This window comes from Lithobates pipiens, unplaced genomic scaffold, assembly GCF_037356315.1.
Source record: "Lithobates pipiens isolate NorthernLeopardFrog02 unplaced genomic scaffold, aLitPip1_a1.2 Scaffold_10, whole genome shotgun sequence".
Taxonomy (NCBI): Eukaryota; Metazoa; Chordata; class Amphibia; order Anura; family Ranidae; genus Lithobates; species Lithobates pipiens.
The window spans coordinates 92,070,468-92,085,142 of NW_027507686.1; the positions used below are offsets into that span (position 1 = coordinate 92,070,468).

The 14,675-nt window shown below is 46.7% G+C and overlaps 1 protein-coding gene across 1 annotated transcript; it reads left to right on the plus strand.

Moving 5' to 3' along the window:
- Positions 1 to 1,243: 1,243 nt before the first annotated feature.
- On the plus strand, positions 1,244 to 3,524 carry LOC143925589 (olfactory receptor 10A7-like). Its single transcript, XM_077450066.1, has one exon. The coding sequence runs from the start codon at positions 1,244 to 1,246 to the stop codon at positions 2,171 to 2,173; it is 930 nt and encodes a 309-aa protein (XP_077306192.1). The 3' UTR covers positions 2,174 to 3,524.
- The last annotated feature ends 11,151 nt before the right edge of the window (positions 3,525 to 14,675 follow it).

A 14,675-nucleotide genomic window follows, 5' to 3' on the forward strand; every position in this document is an offset into this window, starting at 1 on the left:
AAATGGCTTTATAACCCTTTCCAGACTGATAGATCTCAATTACTTTCTTTCTCAATTGTTCCTGAATTTCTTTGGGTCTCGGCATGATGTGTAGCTTTTAAGGATCTTCTGGTGGACCTTACTGTGTCAAGCAGCTCCTATTTAAGTGATGCCTTGATTGTGAACAGGTGTGGCAATAATCAGGCCTGGGTGTGGCTAGAGAAATTGAACTCAGGTGTGGACAACCACAGTTATAGTATGTTTTAACAAGGGGGGCAATCACTTTTTCACACAGGGCCATGATGGTTTGGATTTTTTTTCACCTTTAATACTAAACACCTTCATTTACAAATTGCATTTTGTGTTTACTTGTGTTGTCCTTGACTATTGTTTAAATTGGTTTGATGTTCCGAAACACTTAAGTGTGACAAATATGCAAAGGAACAGGAAATAAGGAAGGGGGCAAACACTTTTTCACACCACTGTATGCCTAGTCATTATTACATCTATGAGGTTGGGGGGTGCAGTGAATGGAAGTGACATAACAGGAGGTGCCACACAGTGTTCTTGCATTTTGCTTACAAACAATGCAGCGGTGTGCTGAAAACAAAAGACAGTTTTCAAAACAGTCAGTAGCAATTGAATGCTGCACTTTGCACCCCTATTAACATAAAATAAAAGTAAAACACAAAAGAAATTAAACCCCAAAATACCACCACTAAAACAAAAAGCCCATTTGTCAAAGGGAAGCCTCGCAGCAAAAAACAAAAATGCCCATTTTCCATGGTTTGGATAGCAGCTAAAAGGTCCCAATAAAAACGACAGCATAGGAGTTGATTGTCCAGTGAGATAGCAATCAGAATTAAGGTCATGCTGTGCATTATGGTCTAAAAAGAGTCTGCTGGGCAAATCTGCACATACATTCTCCAGGACTGCAGATCACAATCTCACAGTATTCACCTTGAATCCATTGTAATGGCAAAATAAACCTAATTTATAGTAGAAATAATGTGAACAAAAATTTATATATTTTTTTGATTGAACCAATTGTTATTCTGAGTGTATATACAGTAACTGGAAGACTCAGCTTTTGCAATTTCAGTTTCTCTTTTAAGGAAGCATCCAGTGAAGGTAAAACAGGACATATTTCATGTTTTCTATTTTATATGTTACACTTAAAAATAAACCAATTCATAAAAACTTAAGAAGTCCACATACTTTTATGTTTGTACAGGTCAAGAAGGACACTCATTTATAAAAAAGCATGTGCCAGAACAATGAGACCAAGGAATTCGTGCTTCTTGGAATAAGCAGCTTTAATGGCTTCAAGAATTTGATGTTTGCTTTTTTCCTTGTTCTTTACACTGCAATTTTAAGTGAAAATGTTTTTATTGTCCTACTGGTTTCAGTTAGTCACCAGCTTAAGCGTCCCATGTACTTTTTCTTAAAAAATTTAGCTATTGCTGATGTTCTGGCCACCACAAATGCTGTGGCTCCCCTGCTATATGGTATAATAAGAGAAAGGCAAACCATATCTGTATCTTATTGTATATTTCAGTATTATCTCCTTTGTTTTTCGGGATTTGCACAGTCTTTTCTTCTTACTATAATGTCATTTGACCGATATCTGGCCATTTGCAATCCCTTACGTTATGTCACAATAATGAGTATGAAAAATTGCCTCCATTTTGTCTGTTTATCTTGGTTAGTGGCCTTTACATTCATAACATGTGAAATAATTATGATGTACCAGTTGCAATTTTGTGACTCCAATATCATTGACCATTTCATCTGTGATATTGGTCCAGTGGCCAAGATTTCATCTTCAGATACATTTGTATTGTTATGTTATGACTTTGTGCTGTCCATGTTCTTTATATTTGCTCCTTTTATACTTGTTATTATATCTTATGCAGGCATAATCATAACTATCTTAAAGCTGTCCTCTGTTATTAGAAGGAAAAAAGCATTTTCTACTTGCAGTTCTCATCTGGCTGTTGTCTGCACTTACTATGGAACCCTAATAGCAATATATTTAGTTCCATCTTCAAGCAATTTGTCAGAAGAAAACAAATTTAAAACTTTGTTATACACTGTATTAACTCCAATGGTCAATCCAATTATTTACTGCCTTAGAAACAATGATATTAGGAGTGCCATCAACAAACTTTTTCACATACAAAAAAAAACATAATATGAGAATATACAACACATATGTTTGCTTAACCACTTCAGCCCTGGACCATTTTGCTGGCTTAAGACCAGACCACTTTTTGCGATTCGGCATTGTGTCACTTTAACTGACAATTGCACGGTCGTGCGACGTGGCTCCCAAACAAAATTGATGTCCTTTTTTTCCCACAAATAGAGCTTTCTTTTGGTCGTATTTGATCACCCCTGCGGTTTTTATTTTTTTGCGCTATAAACAAAAATAGAGCGACAATTTTGAAAAAAAACAAATTTTTTACTTTTTGTTATAATAAATATTCCCCAAAAATATATAAAAAAAACATTTTTTCCCTCAGTTTAGGCCGATACGTATTCTTCTACATATTTTTGGTAAAAAAAAATCGCAATAAGCGATTATTGATTGGTTTGCGCAAAAGTTATAGCGTTTACAAAATAGGGGATAGGTTTATGGCATTTTTATTAATAATTTTTTTTTTTTACTAGTAATGGCGGCGATCAGCTATATTTATTGTGACAGCGACATTATGGCGGACACATCGGACATTTTTGACACATTTTTGGGACCATTGTCATTTATACAGCAATCACTGCTATAAAAATGCAGTGATTCCTGTGTAAATGACACTGGAAGTGAAGGGGTTAACCAGTGGGTGGCAGTGTAGGGGTTAAGTGTTCCTAGGGGCATGTTACTAACTGTTGGGGGCTGGGCTTTCTTTTAGTGAACACTGATATCTGCTCCAATCACATGGAGCAGAGATCAGCGTCACTTGTTGCTAGGCAGAACTGGGAGATGCTGTTTACAACGGCATCTCCTAGTTCAGCCGCCCCGTGAGACAATCGCGGGTATGACAATCAAGTCCACGGGACCCACGACCGGACTCACGGGGGTTCCCGACCGGCATGTGAGCGAGGCGACGGCGGCACGCGAGCGATGGCAGGGCGGCAAATTTAAAGGGACGTACAGGTACGCCCATTTGCATGCCCGTGCCATTCTGCCAACGTACATCGGTGTGCGCCAGTCGGGAAGTGGTTAATATTATAGGGGCAAATTATAAATATTTTCACATCTAGTTCACATTTACTCATCTTTAACAATAAATCACATATTTTTCTAATTGCATTCAATGATTTCAAAACAACATTGGTGCAATTCATAATGAGATCTCCACTATGCATACTGTATCTCTGCTTACTGCATTTTCCAATGCACAAGTGTATTGTTTTTGCTTTGAAAATTAATAAAAATTACAATTATAAAAAAAAAACTCAGCGGGACTCTCAGGCCGCGTACACACGCGGGGACTGTTCGCTCAACTTTGTCCGCTGAACAGTGTTTCGGCGGACAGTCCGCTCGTGTGTGGGCTTTCAGCGGACAGTTTCAGCGGACAGTCTGCTGAACAAAGTTTTTCGTAAATTCCGAAAAACTGTCCGCTGAAACTTTGTTTCAGCGAACAGTCCCCTCGTGTGTAGGCTTGTTCGTCAAACTAAGTTCCGCGCATGCTCAGAAAGGATTTACACGCCGAAGTTTGCATTGTAGTGTATAGGACGTCGTTTTCTAGTCCCGTCGTACGTGCCGTTCACGTCATCGCGCACGGTTTCAGCGGACTGTTCGTTCGTCGTGTGTGGCCAAGTCTGTCCATGCTAATTTTGAGCGGACTGTCCGCTGAAACTGTTTGACGGACAAAGTTGAGCGAACAGTCCCCGCGTGTGTACGCGGCCTCAGAGTAATCTAACTAGTACTCTATACTATAATCTCTTCTTCACGCAGGTAGTTTCCATCCGTCACCTTTGAAAAATCAATGCCGTACGGACAATACCTCCGGTTGCGGAGAAATTGTTCAAGGGATGTTATTTTCAAAGAAGAGGCTAGAAAGCTCCAACAACGCTTTCTAGACCGGGGGTACAGTCGTTGTTGCCTCCGCAAGGCATACAATCGCACGATTAAACAGACGCAATCAACATTATTGTTTAGACCCAAGGATCATAAGAATAAGACTAACAATGTCACACGCATGATTATGCGTTTTTCATTACAGCATAAGGAAATATATGGTATTCTAAACAGACATTGGTCTATTTTAACGGATGACGAAAAAGTGAGTCAGTTCATCTCTCCCTTTCCTTCGATTACTTTTAAACGAGCATTGTCTCTAAAAGATAGATTAGTTAAAAGTGTATATAAGAAGGGTATTAAGAAACATTGCTCCACATATGACACATTTCCATGTGGGCATTGTTCACATTGTTCACTTATTAGAAAAGAAAGGACTTTTATTCTCCCTAAACATTTTGCAAATTGCCAAACCTGTGGGGTAGTCTACTTGATGAGCTGCGAATGCGGCTACTTTTATGTAGGCAAAACCAAACAACGGTTTTGGTGTAGAACATCAAAACATATTTACAATATGGAGATAGGGAACATTTATCTCCCTCTAGGAAGACACGTTGTGACGAAACATCATTACAAAATGCCCAAAGTTTCCTTCACCGTCCTGGATCGGATACATACCTATACATAACTCCTACAAATGGAGCAAAAATAGATATTTAAGTTGCAAGCTAACATATATCCAGGCCTCAATGAATCGATTTCATTTGTACCGTTCCTGAGGGACTATAGTTCTGGCAAGACAAGCTAACTATTTTCAGTATTTTTAGAGAAGAAGAACAATACATAGGAATTATATATAAATACACCAGCTATTAATATGGGGAGGGATGTGAGCATCACAGCAGGAAAGATTGAGCACTGTAAAGGTGCCCCGCGAGGAGATAAAGTCACACATACTCTTTTGAATCAATATACTGCTTGCTCGATAGCAGCATAGTTTGGCATTTACCTTATATATAAATTAAGAAGATAAGAGTTTTTCTCTTTGCCACATCTATGTGCAACTCTGTACAAATGTAAAAACAATGCTGTAAAGAATATGCCTTATAATTGTTTAATTGAGAATAATGCATATTAGGTATTTTCACAATATTGCTGTTTTTGGCTTAAAAAATTATTTGTATTTGAGAGATTAGGGCATATGTACATTGTGACTCAAAACATTTAAAGCAAGCGATGACAATGCTATATATATTTTTTATACATGTGTTGGTATTTATATAAATGTTGTAATCTGCTGTTCCCTCCATTGTAGGTTTCCCTGATTAGACCACCCCACTCTAGTCCTCCTTTTCCCCATGGGTTAGAGGACACTGGGGAGAACACATGATCGGGGCTCTTCAGGGCCTCACTGCACTGGGGTGAAAGGTAAGGGTGGCCCATGTAGACCCCCTTTAAACCCGAGTAGATCCTTGTATCATTCGGGGCTTTCCCTCCCGGTGCTGGCGGCGTTCTGTGATCGTCGCCGGACCAAGAGGTGAGGGATGCGCATGCGTGGATGCCGCCGCTCACATCCTGGCTTGCTACCCGTGCGCGTGTGTGGGTTTCATCCTTGAGGATGGATGCTCACACATGGGCGGCAGGGCGGGGCGGCTGGGGGGGCTGCGGTGTCATTGCGCGTGTGCCATTTCTCCCTTACCTCTGACGTCACGCCGGTGCAACGGCGACGTCGGGGGGTGTCCTGGGATGCAAACAGCATCTTCCTGAATGCCGAGGCGGCCACAAAAAGGACGCATTGTATGACCGTGAGGCTCCACACTTGAGGAATGAGGTAATGAGGAACATATGCAAACAATAAGGTAATTAAGTGGATATATATACGACCCATCTCCAGCAGAAATTAGTTGGTTTACTCTTGTGCTGGAGATGGTTCATGTGGCAGTCAGGGAGCAGGTAAGGAATATGGATGGACTACTCCCTATAAGATCTGTCTATAAGTTAGGATTTTTCTATAAAATATAATTTGAGATAATAATAATATATTTTTTATTTAGATGAGTGGCCTCTCCTTTTATAAGGATCTCTAAGTGCCCTAAAAATATAAAACTGACAGGTATTTATGTTATTATGCACCTTTTATTCACACATTTTTTCTTTCTCTTTATGTCATTCACCTCACTTCATATATAGGGTATTGGGTTTTTATTATTATTATATATATTTTTTTTTTTTAATTCACATGCATGGAAAAAGAGCGTTTAATATCATTAGCACTATTTTTAGCACAGACATATATACACATACACACATTAACTTTATATTAATTTATTTTTATATTTATTTTTAATCATTATTTATAATTTTTCACATTTTTTCACATGTTCATACATACACATACATGTTTCACTGTATTAATACGTTTGGTCATCTGTTGAATATATGGATCATGTGTAACACACACACACACACATACATATATGTGTAGTATTCAGCCACATTAATTTATTATTTTACCATTACTTTCCTTTCCTCCTCCCTGTATATCGGATAGTCAATATGCATTATTGTTAGATAGTAGATACAAAAATGATTCATAATTTTTTCAAACAAATAAATAAAATAATTTAATAAAAATAAAATCCTCCGTTCCCTCACTTGGATGGTGGAAGCCTCAAAAGCTTTGTGACCGCTTGTAGGTCCTAAGGACCCACGCTTTATGTAAAAAAACATATTTTTCCCCCCCCCTCTCTCCTCTTTCCCCCTCCTGGGAGATTTGGTGGATTTAAATAGTGGGGTGGAGACAGTCCGGGTTTGCCTTCAATGAATTTGGATACTTGCATGAGAGTCTCTGGTTTACATATTCGTATCTTACGGAAAGGGTAAATATATTATATAGAGATGTCTGTATAATTGCCCATTGAATGATATTGTTTTTAATACTAATTGTCCACTTATTATGTTGGTAGAAATAAAGAAACCCCCTGAGGAAGACTGCGACCAGTCCAAAGTCTAAATGCATTGGGGTATTTCCTCACATTAAGTGGCTTCTCTATGATACGTAAAAACAAAAATGTGGGAACTTAAAAGTAGATTTTTGATATAATGGAGATATGTATTATTTGTGAAGAATTGTTGAATCGCATTATACTATATAGAGATTTGCAGATCTGTATTGTTACACCAGAGCTCAGATTTTTAATCTAATTCACTGTGATATATCTACCACCTAGTGTTTAGTAATAATAAAACATTTTGAAACTTTTTATCAATGTCTCTCATTTGCTGCTAAAAAATCTCATGGGGAGTGTCTCTATATCTTTTTCCTAATACGGCTTTGGGGTGTGCAGCCTTTCTAAACCCAGCAAACATGTTCTAAATGTGTTATTTACACACATTGTATCTTTGTTATCAAGTGTATGATTTCAAATTACTATTTTTGTGTCCTATTATGTTTAGTGTTTTAATTCAATATAATCCCACTCCACTATTTCATCTTTATACCTCTCCACTTCTCATTTCAATCTACCCTTCTTTATGTGATTCCATTGCTCGTTGCCCATCCCGTGCCTGATTTACTATTATAATTAGGGATGAGCTTCGTGTTCGAGTCGAACATACGTTCGCCCGTTCGGCGAATTCTGACAGTATACACCGATCGTTATCGGACGATTTTTTGTTCTTGCTCTTCTGTAGTGGTTGTTGTCTGTGTGCCCTGACCGCAGTATACACCGCTATATTCACCTATATAGCTAACTATCTTGCTCGTTTTAAATAGAGCTTGCAGTCAGTGGTAGGAGATTGTGCGTGCTGTCTGCATGCTCTGAACCCAGTATACACCGCTATATCCACCTATATAGCTAACTATCTTGCTTGTTTTAAATAGAGCTTGCAGTCAGTGTTAGGAGATGTTAGGAGATTGTGCGTGCTGTCTGCGTGCTCTGAACCCAGTACACACCGCTATATTCACCTATATAGCTAGCTATATTTCTCTTTTTTAATAGAGCTTGGAGTCAGTGGTAGGAGATTGTGCGTGCTGTCTGCATGCTCTGAACCCAGTATACACCGCTATATCCACCTATATAGCTAACTATCTTGCTCGTTTTAAATAGAGCTTGCAGTCAGTGGTAGGAGATTGTGCGTGCTGTCTGCGTGCTCTGAACCCAGTATACACCGCTATATCCACCTATATAGCTAACTATCTTGCTCGTTTTAAATAGAGCTTGCAGTCAGCTGTAGGAGGTTGTGGGTGTTGTCTGCATGCTCTCTGCAGAGTTCCAGTGTCCACAGGTGAGGGGGGAGGATGGCCTCCTCTAGCCCAGGCCCAGGGTTGCTTTCCTGGCCTGGAACTCCTGCTACCCTCCCTGGAATTGAAGACCTATCCAGGGTGGAGAGGCTCTTTCTGGGGACTCAGGTCGGTCTTACCAGCTGGACCAAAGCCCAGCCAGGAGAGGATGTTAAGAAATGCAAAGTGAGGATCGAGAAGGTTAAGAACCTAATGGATAAGGCAACACGTGCATACAATGGCCGCATGGTCTGTTTAACCTCTCTTCGGAACCGGCGGGATCGTTCCGGCATCTCCAAGAGATCGGAATTCCGAGTGGCCATTGCAAGTCTAAAGCAGCAGAATGCCGAGTTATTCGACCTCCTGGTGAACCTATGTGACCATGGCCCAGGCGAGGAGTGCTTTTTGGATGAGCTAAAGCATGAGCTGTTGAGAGCAAATGAGGAGGGGAGACAGGCGTCTCGGCACCAGAAGGTGGACAAGCCGGATTCCCTGCTAGACGTGGACAACCCCCCACTCCCGGATGTCCTCGTTCCGCTGCGGGGGGATCCCCAGGTCAGCAGGCCCAGACTATCGGAACAGTTGGACAGTGCAGATGGGGTGGTGTTGAGTGGGTCTCCCGCCATGGCGGGTGTTGTGAGGGTTGGGGATGGTTGCTGTGGGACGCCGTCCCCTGTGGGGAGGGGGGAGGGGGTCCCACACTCTGCTCTGGGATTGGTGCGGGCCTTTGAGGGGCAGGCGCCTACAGGAAGTCCGCCGGGGCTGGGGGCGGATCCCGCCGCTTCCGGTTTGCCGGCGGGACAGGAGGTGGGCGGAGCTTCGTCTGCCGCAGCTCCGGCGGGTGACGGGCGGTGAATCGGCAGGTGTGGGGTGAGTCGCCCATGGGGGCTTTGGACAGGGAGTGCCCTGCGATGGAGTTTATCCTTCAGTTGGAGGGCACCCAAGTAGAGGAGTGTATAGTGGTCGATTCTTGCCGGGCTCACGCTGAGGTTGGCGGGAGCTCCGAAATGGAATGGGCGGGCCTCCTGGGGAGCCAATTGGATGCCTTCTTTGGCTGTGGCCAGGAAGAGGCCCCCCAGTCTACCAGTGAGGTTCGGGAAGTAGCGCCCCGGTCGCCAGGGTCGGGAGATATGAGTCAGACCATGGAGCCAGGAGTGGTCCCCCCGGCTGCCTCAAAGTCTGGGGGTAACCCTGTGGTGTCGGCTCCTGTGGAACGCCTCTTGGGTGTGGAGGAGGAGGCAGCACTATTGGGTGCACTTAAAGCAGGGCGCTCTTTCGCGCAAGTGGCCGTTTCTAGTGTTCCTCTGGGCCCCCTGTATGGCCAGTTTGGCGCCCAGAATTTTAGGGCGCCGCCCTCTGCCCAGCTTACAGGGCCGGACGCCTGGTCAAGGGGCACGGGGGGCCCAGAGAGAAGATGTAGGAATGTCATGCAGCTTAAGTGGGAGGGCGAAGGGGCATGTCCCTCCAGGGGTCAGGTAGTGGGATGGATACTGGGTGCCGGTTTCCAGGTGGCGGATCTCTTTGCTGTCATCCATCCAACGGGATCCAAAGAATTTGACGTCAGTTTCCTCTCCGTCGTCTCGATGGAGAGGTTTCTGACTGTATACGAAATCCTGAGGAGGTCTGACCCCTGGAGGGGGTTCCGTGTGGTCCCCCTGTCCCGACAGGAGGAGGTGAAAAATATCACTGTCCTGGTTAGGAATGAGTCCCTCCCTCCAGAAGACATCATGACCTGGCTCGGGAGATTTGGCCAGCTGCAGACTCTGTTGCGGAAGTCCCTAGACGAGCGCGGGGTCTGGACTGGGGCTTGGCAGGCCAGGATCCGGCTCAGGCGCCAGGGCAATACAGTATCTCACGTCCCTGGTAGCGCCTTCATTGGCAGAGACCGGATCCTGGTCTTCTACCCGGGCCAGCCTCATCGCTGCTTTAAATGCGGAAGTCCGGCGCACCTGAGCGCAGACTGCGTGACGCCCCACTGCGTCAGGTGCAACGGGTTTGGGCACCCACAGGAGACTTGCAGGCTTATAGTCTGCAATCTCTGTGGGGTGCTGGGGCACCCTTTCAGCCGGTGCCCCAAAGCATTCAGGGACTTCCCGACAGAGGGGGGCGAACCTAGCCAACCCCGGGCACCATCTGGGGACCCCAGGCCCGGGTCGGTGATTGGGGGGGACTCAGGGGCAGGGGGAGCGGCGGGGCCAGGTGATCAGCTGCCCCAAAGGCTGAGGTCCGGGAGGGGGAGAAAGGAGGAGTTAGGGAATAGTGTGGCTGGTAAGAAGGTTGATGGAACATCTAGGTCCTTGGGGGCAGTTCCCAAGGAGAAAAGGAAACAGCCTGATAAGTCATCTGTGGGTAGGAAGGCATCTACCAAACAGCCGACTGCCGGGCCCAAAGAGAGACCTCCTAGAAGGGCTTCTCTCCCGGATCCCCCCCCTTGTCCCCCTCCCGCTGTTCCTTCTCCATCCCCCTCCCCTTCCCCTCTCCCCCCTCCCCTTCCCTCCCCCCTTCCCCTTCCATCCCCCTCCTCTGCCCCCCTCCCATCCCCCCTACCCTGGTATCTCCACGTCCTTCTTCCTCTTCTAGTCTCCCTGTTGTACCGGCGGCGGTCGCCGGGCAGGAGATGATGGAGGTACAGGGGGCTGCCAAGACCTCCCAGAAGCGCCTTGCATCTAGCGGGCATTCTGAGGAGGAGGGTGGTGAGCCTCCTGGGCCTGGGCGGTGGGAGAGGGTAAGGAAAAAAGCGGTCAGAAAAAGAAAACGGAAGGTGCCTGCGCCTGAGGAAGACGTATGCCCTTGCCCCAGTGAGGATGGGTGTGTTGACCGGCCTCTTATCCTGCTGGGCAATCGTTTTGAGGGCCTACCCTCTGACTCAGAGGACGAGGGGGCCTGCAAGTAATGTAAGCAGAAGGGAATGTAAGCCAATCACTAAGGATGGCGGTACCCGCGCCAATACTCCTTGCGACGATTAATGTTGCAAGTGTGCGTTCTACGGCGGCTCGTTTTGCAGCCTTTGATTTTTTCAGCCGGATTGATGCTGACATTTTGTTTTTGCAAGATACCTGGCTGGCATCTGTGGCAGGGATGCATCTAGCAAAGAGAGAGTGGAGATGTGGGCCCTCTCTCTGGTCTCTTGCGGCTGAGCCCTGTAGTGGTGTTGCGGTCCTTTTTAAGACTGGTTTGGTGGCCTGCCGATGAGTGATTGAGGTCGAGGTTGGTAGATGTCTAGTGGTGGATGCTGTCGTGAGGGGAGAATTCCTCTGTTTAATTAATTTTTATGGCCCTCAATCTCAGAGGGGGAGGAAGGACCTTCTTACTGCAGTGAAACCTTACCTGTTTACATCCCAGCAGGTGGTCTTTGGTGGTGACTTCAACATGGTCACCAGGTCAAAGGACCGGGCAGGAACCTCTGGCCCCCTGGGATATGACAGTATCTTTTTGAATAGGATAGTGAGGGAAGCCGGGTTGGTGGATGTGCACGTTCGTCATCTCCCCAACCACAGGGGTTTCCCCTATGCCAGAGGTAGCAGTAAGAGTAGGATAGACAGGTTTTTTTTGAAGGGGGACTCTTCCTTCATGGCCCCTGTGCTGTGTGCGGTTGAGTTCTCCGATCACTGGATGGTGTCCGTTACCTTGAATGTGGCCGATACTCCTCAGAAGGGTCGGGGCTTGTGGCGCCTACATGGGTCGCTGCTTGAGGACCCTGAAGTGAGGGAGGCTTTCGAGACCTTTTTTTTGGAACAAGCCACGCTCCTTGAGGGCGGCTGCTCCCATCAGGAATGGTGGGAAGTGGTGAAGAAGAGGTCTGAGGGCTTCTTCCGAGAGGTCTCGAGGCACCGGGTTTTCTCAAAATACCTGGCCTACCAGAGGCTGCGGAGGCAATTAGATCGCCTCATCTCCTCTGGGGGCACTTAGGAACAGATCTCTGTTCTGAAGCTTCAGATGAAGGAGTGTCAGTACGACCGTCTCGCCTCCCTGGTCCTTGAGAGGGATTACGGGAAGTTCGTCTCCCCGGATCCTTACAAGAGCTGCGGCGATGCGGCGAGTGAGAAGGTCGTACATGGCCTGAGGGATTCCCCGGGGCCCTTGGTGCGGTCCAAGGCAGGGATCCTGGGCATCATCAGTGCCCACTTTTCCGACATCCTGAAGAAGAAGCCTTTAGACCTTGAGAGAGCCAGGGCGTTCCTTGACGGGACACCGCTGGAGGCAGTGTCTGACCTTCCGGTCTCCTTGACAGATGGGATCTCAACAGCAGAGGTTGAGCAAGCCATCGACTCTTTGTCACTATAGAGATCGCCGGGGCCTGATGGGCTCACGGCGGAGTTCTATAAAACCTTTAAGAGCCTTTTCGCTCCTCTTTTGAGGGAGGTGTTCAATGAGTGTTTGGCATCTGGTTTGCTTCCTCCCTCAATGAGAAGGTCTGCCCTGATCCTCTTGTCAAAGGGGAAAGATTCGTCCAGGGTAGAGAATTGGCGTCCTATTGCCCTTCTCTCCACGGATAGGAAGATTCTGGCGAAGATATTGTTTGTGCGTATGTCTGCTGTCGCGGACAAGTTACTTTCCACCTCCCAGCATTGTGCAGTTCCCGGCCGTAGCACCTTTAGTGCTGTCCTGAACGTCCGGGAGGCTGTGGAAAGGTGCAGGGCAACGGGTGATGGTCGGTATCTGCTGGCACTAGATCAGGCGAAAGCTTTTGATAGGGTAAGCCATGAGTACCTCTGGCTTCTCCTGGGTAAGTATGGTCTGCCAGCTAAATTCATCGATTGGCTGAAAGTATTGTATAGGGGGGCTGAGAGCTTCCCCCTTGTCAATGATTGGGTGGGATCCGCCTTCCCGGTGGACTCTGGTGTCAGGCAGGGTTGCCCGTTGAGCCCCCTACTCTACGTCTTTGCGGTAGATCCCTTCGTGGGCTTGACCGCGGGCGTTTGAGGGGGGTTCCGGTAGAGCCCTGTGGGGGCCCGGAGCCATCGATGAGGGTGGTGGCCTACGCGGACGATGTCTCGGTGGTAGTGTCTAGCCGAGAGGAGGCCCTTTTTGTGGAAACACAGATTGGCGGCTACTCCGAGGCATCAGGTTCATTAGTCAACTGGGACAAGAGTGAGGTTCTCTGGATGGGGAAGGAAGGCGAGCAGTTTGCCCTTCCGGACGTTTTCCCCCAGTCCCAACCAGAGATAAAGATCTTAGGCATCCTTTTTGGCCCAGGCGACTATCCCAAGAAAAACTGGGAGCGCAGGCTGTCGGGTGCTACCCAGAAAGTGAAGGCCTGGAAGGGCTGGAAGCTGTCATTGAGGGAAAGGGTAAGCCTGATCAAGACCTATCTGCTGCCTGAATTTCTCTATGTCAGCTACGTTTGTCTTCTGCCGGAATCGCTCTATACACGGATCTACAGCCTGTTCTTCCTACTACTGTGGGGAAACAGGCTGAACCTCATCAAGAGGGAGGTTACGTACCTTCGGAGAAGGCAGGGTGGGTTGGACATGATCAACCCAGTGGTGTTTTTCACCACTGTATTTGTGAAATTCAATCTACAGTCTATCTTTGTGGACATGCCTTCTCTGTAGGAACGTTCGTGTAAGGGCTGGCTCTTGATTTTCCTGAGTAGCTGGGAGGGAGGGGGTCGCCCTGGTGACCTTCGTAGATCCCATGGGTACCTCCCGTCCTATGTCCCGACTGCTCTGAAGGTACTAAGGAAGTGGAGGATAACTGCTCTAGAGGTGGGCTCTATGGGTCGGCGTGAGCTGTACCTTAGGGTCATGTCCTCTGACTTTTTGAGACCACTGGCCTTAAGGGATTGCCCAGACAGGGTTCTCACGGAGGGACTAGCCCTTCTGAATTCCGTGAGAATTCCTCTCAAGTTCTGGGATCTTGCGTGGAGAGCGTTCCATGGACGCCTCTACGTACGATCCAACTTGAAATATCGGAGCTTAGGGGACAGAGGGTGTCCCCGTCCAGAGTGTGGAGGGACATTAGAGACCATGGACCACTTTTTGGTCGAATGTCCCTTTAACGTGGAGGTTCTGGCGGGGGTTGGGGTGGCCGTCGGCTATCCCCGCCTCCAAGGCCCTGTCAGCTTCTGAGCGAGTATATGGTAACTTCAGGGTGCGAAGGGGATTTGAGTTATCATCACTTTATCTAGTTAGTACAGTTTGTCTTTACTTCACCTGGCACGCAAGGTGTTTAGTGTCCACTAGGGGCAAAGTCCTGTCCGTGCATGAGGTGGTGGGAGATATTTTTCGGGAAGTGGAGAAGGTAAGGTGTCTGGAAAGAGAGAGGATTGGGGAAGAAAGGAGTGCCAGGTTGTGGAGGGGTTTTTCCTTCCGGCCTCCTTAATGACTCCCACGGTCCTTTCTCTTTCGGTGGTGGTGTCTTTCTATCCTTTCAAGCCCCCCCCCCCCCCCC

What these genes read in the sequence shown, in the direction of transcription:
- LOC143925589 (XM_077450066.1), top strand. Translation starts at nt 1,244, where the DNA reads ATGTGCCAGAACAATGAGACCAAGGAATTCGTGCTTCTTGGAATAAGC.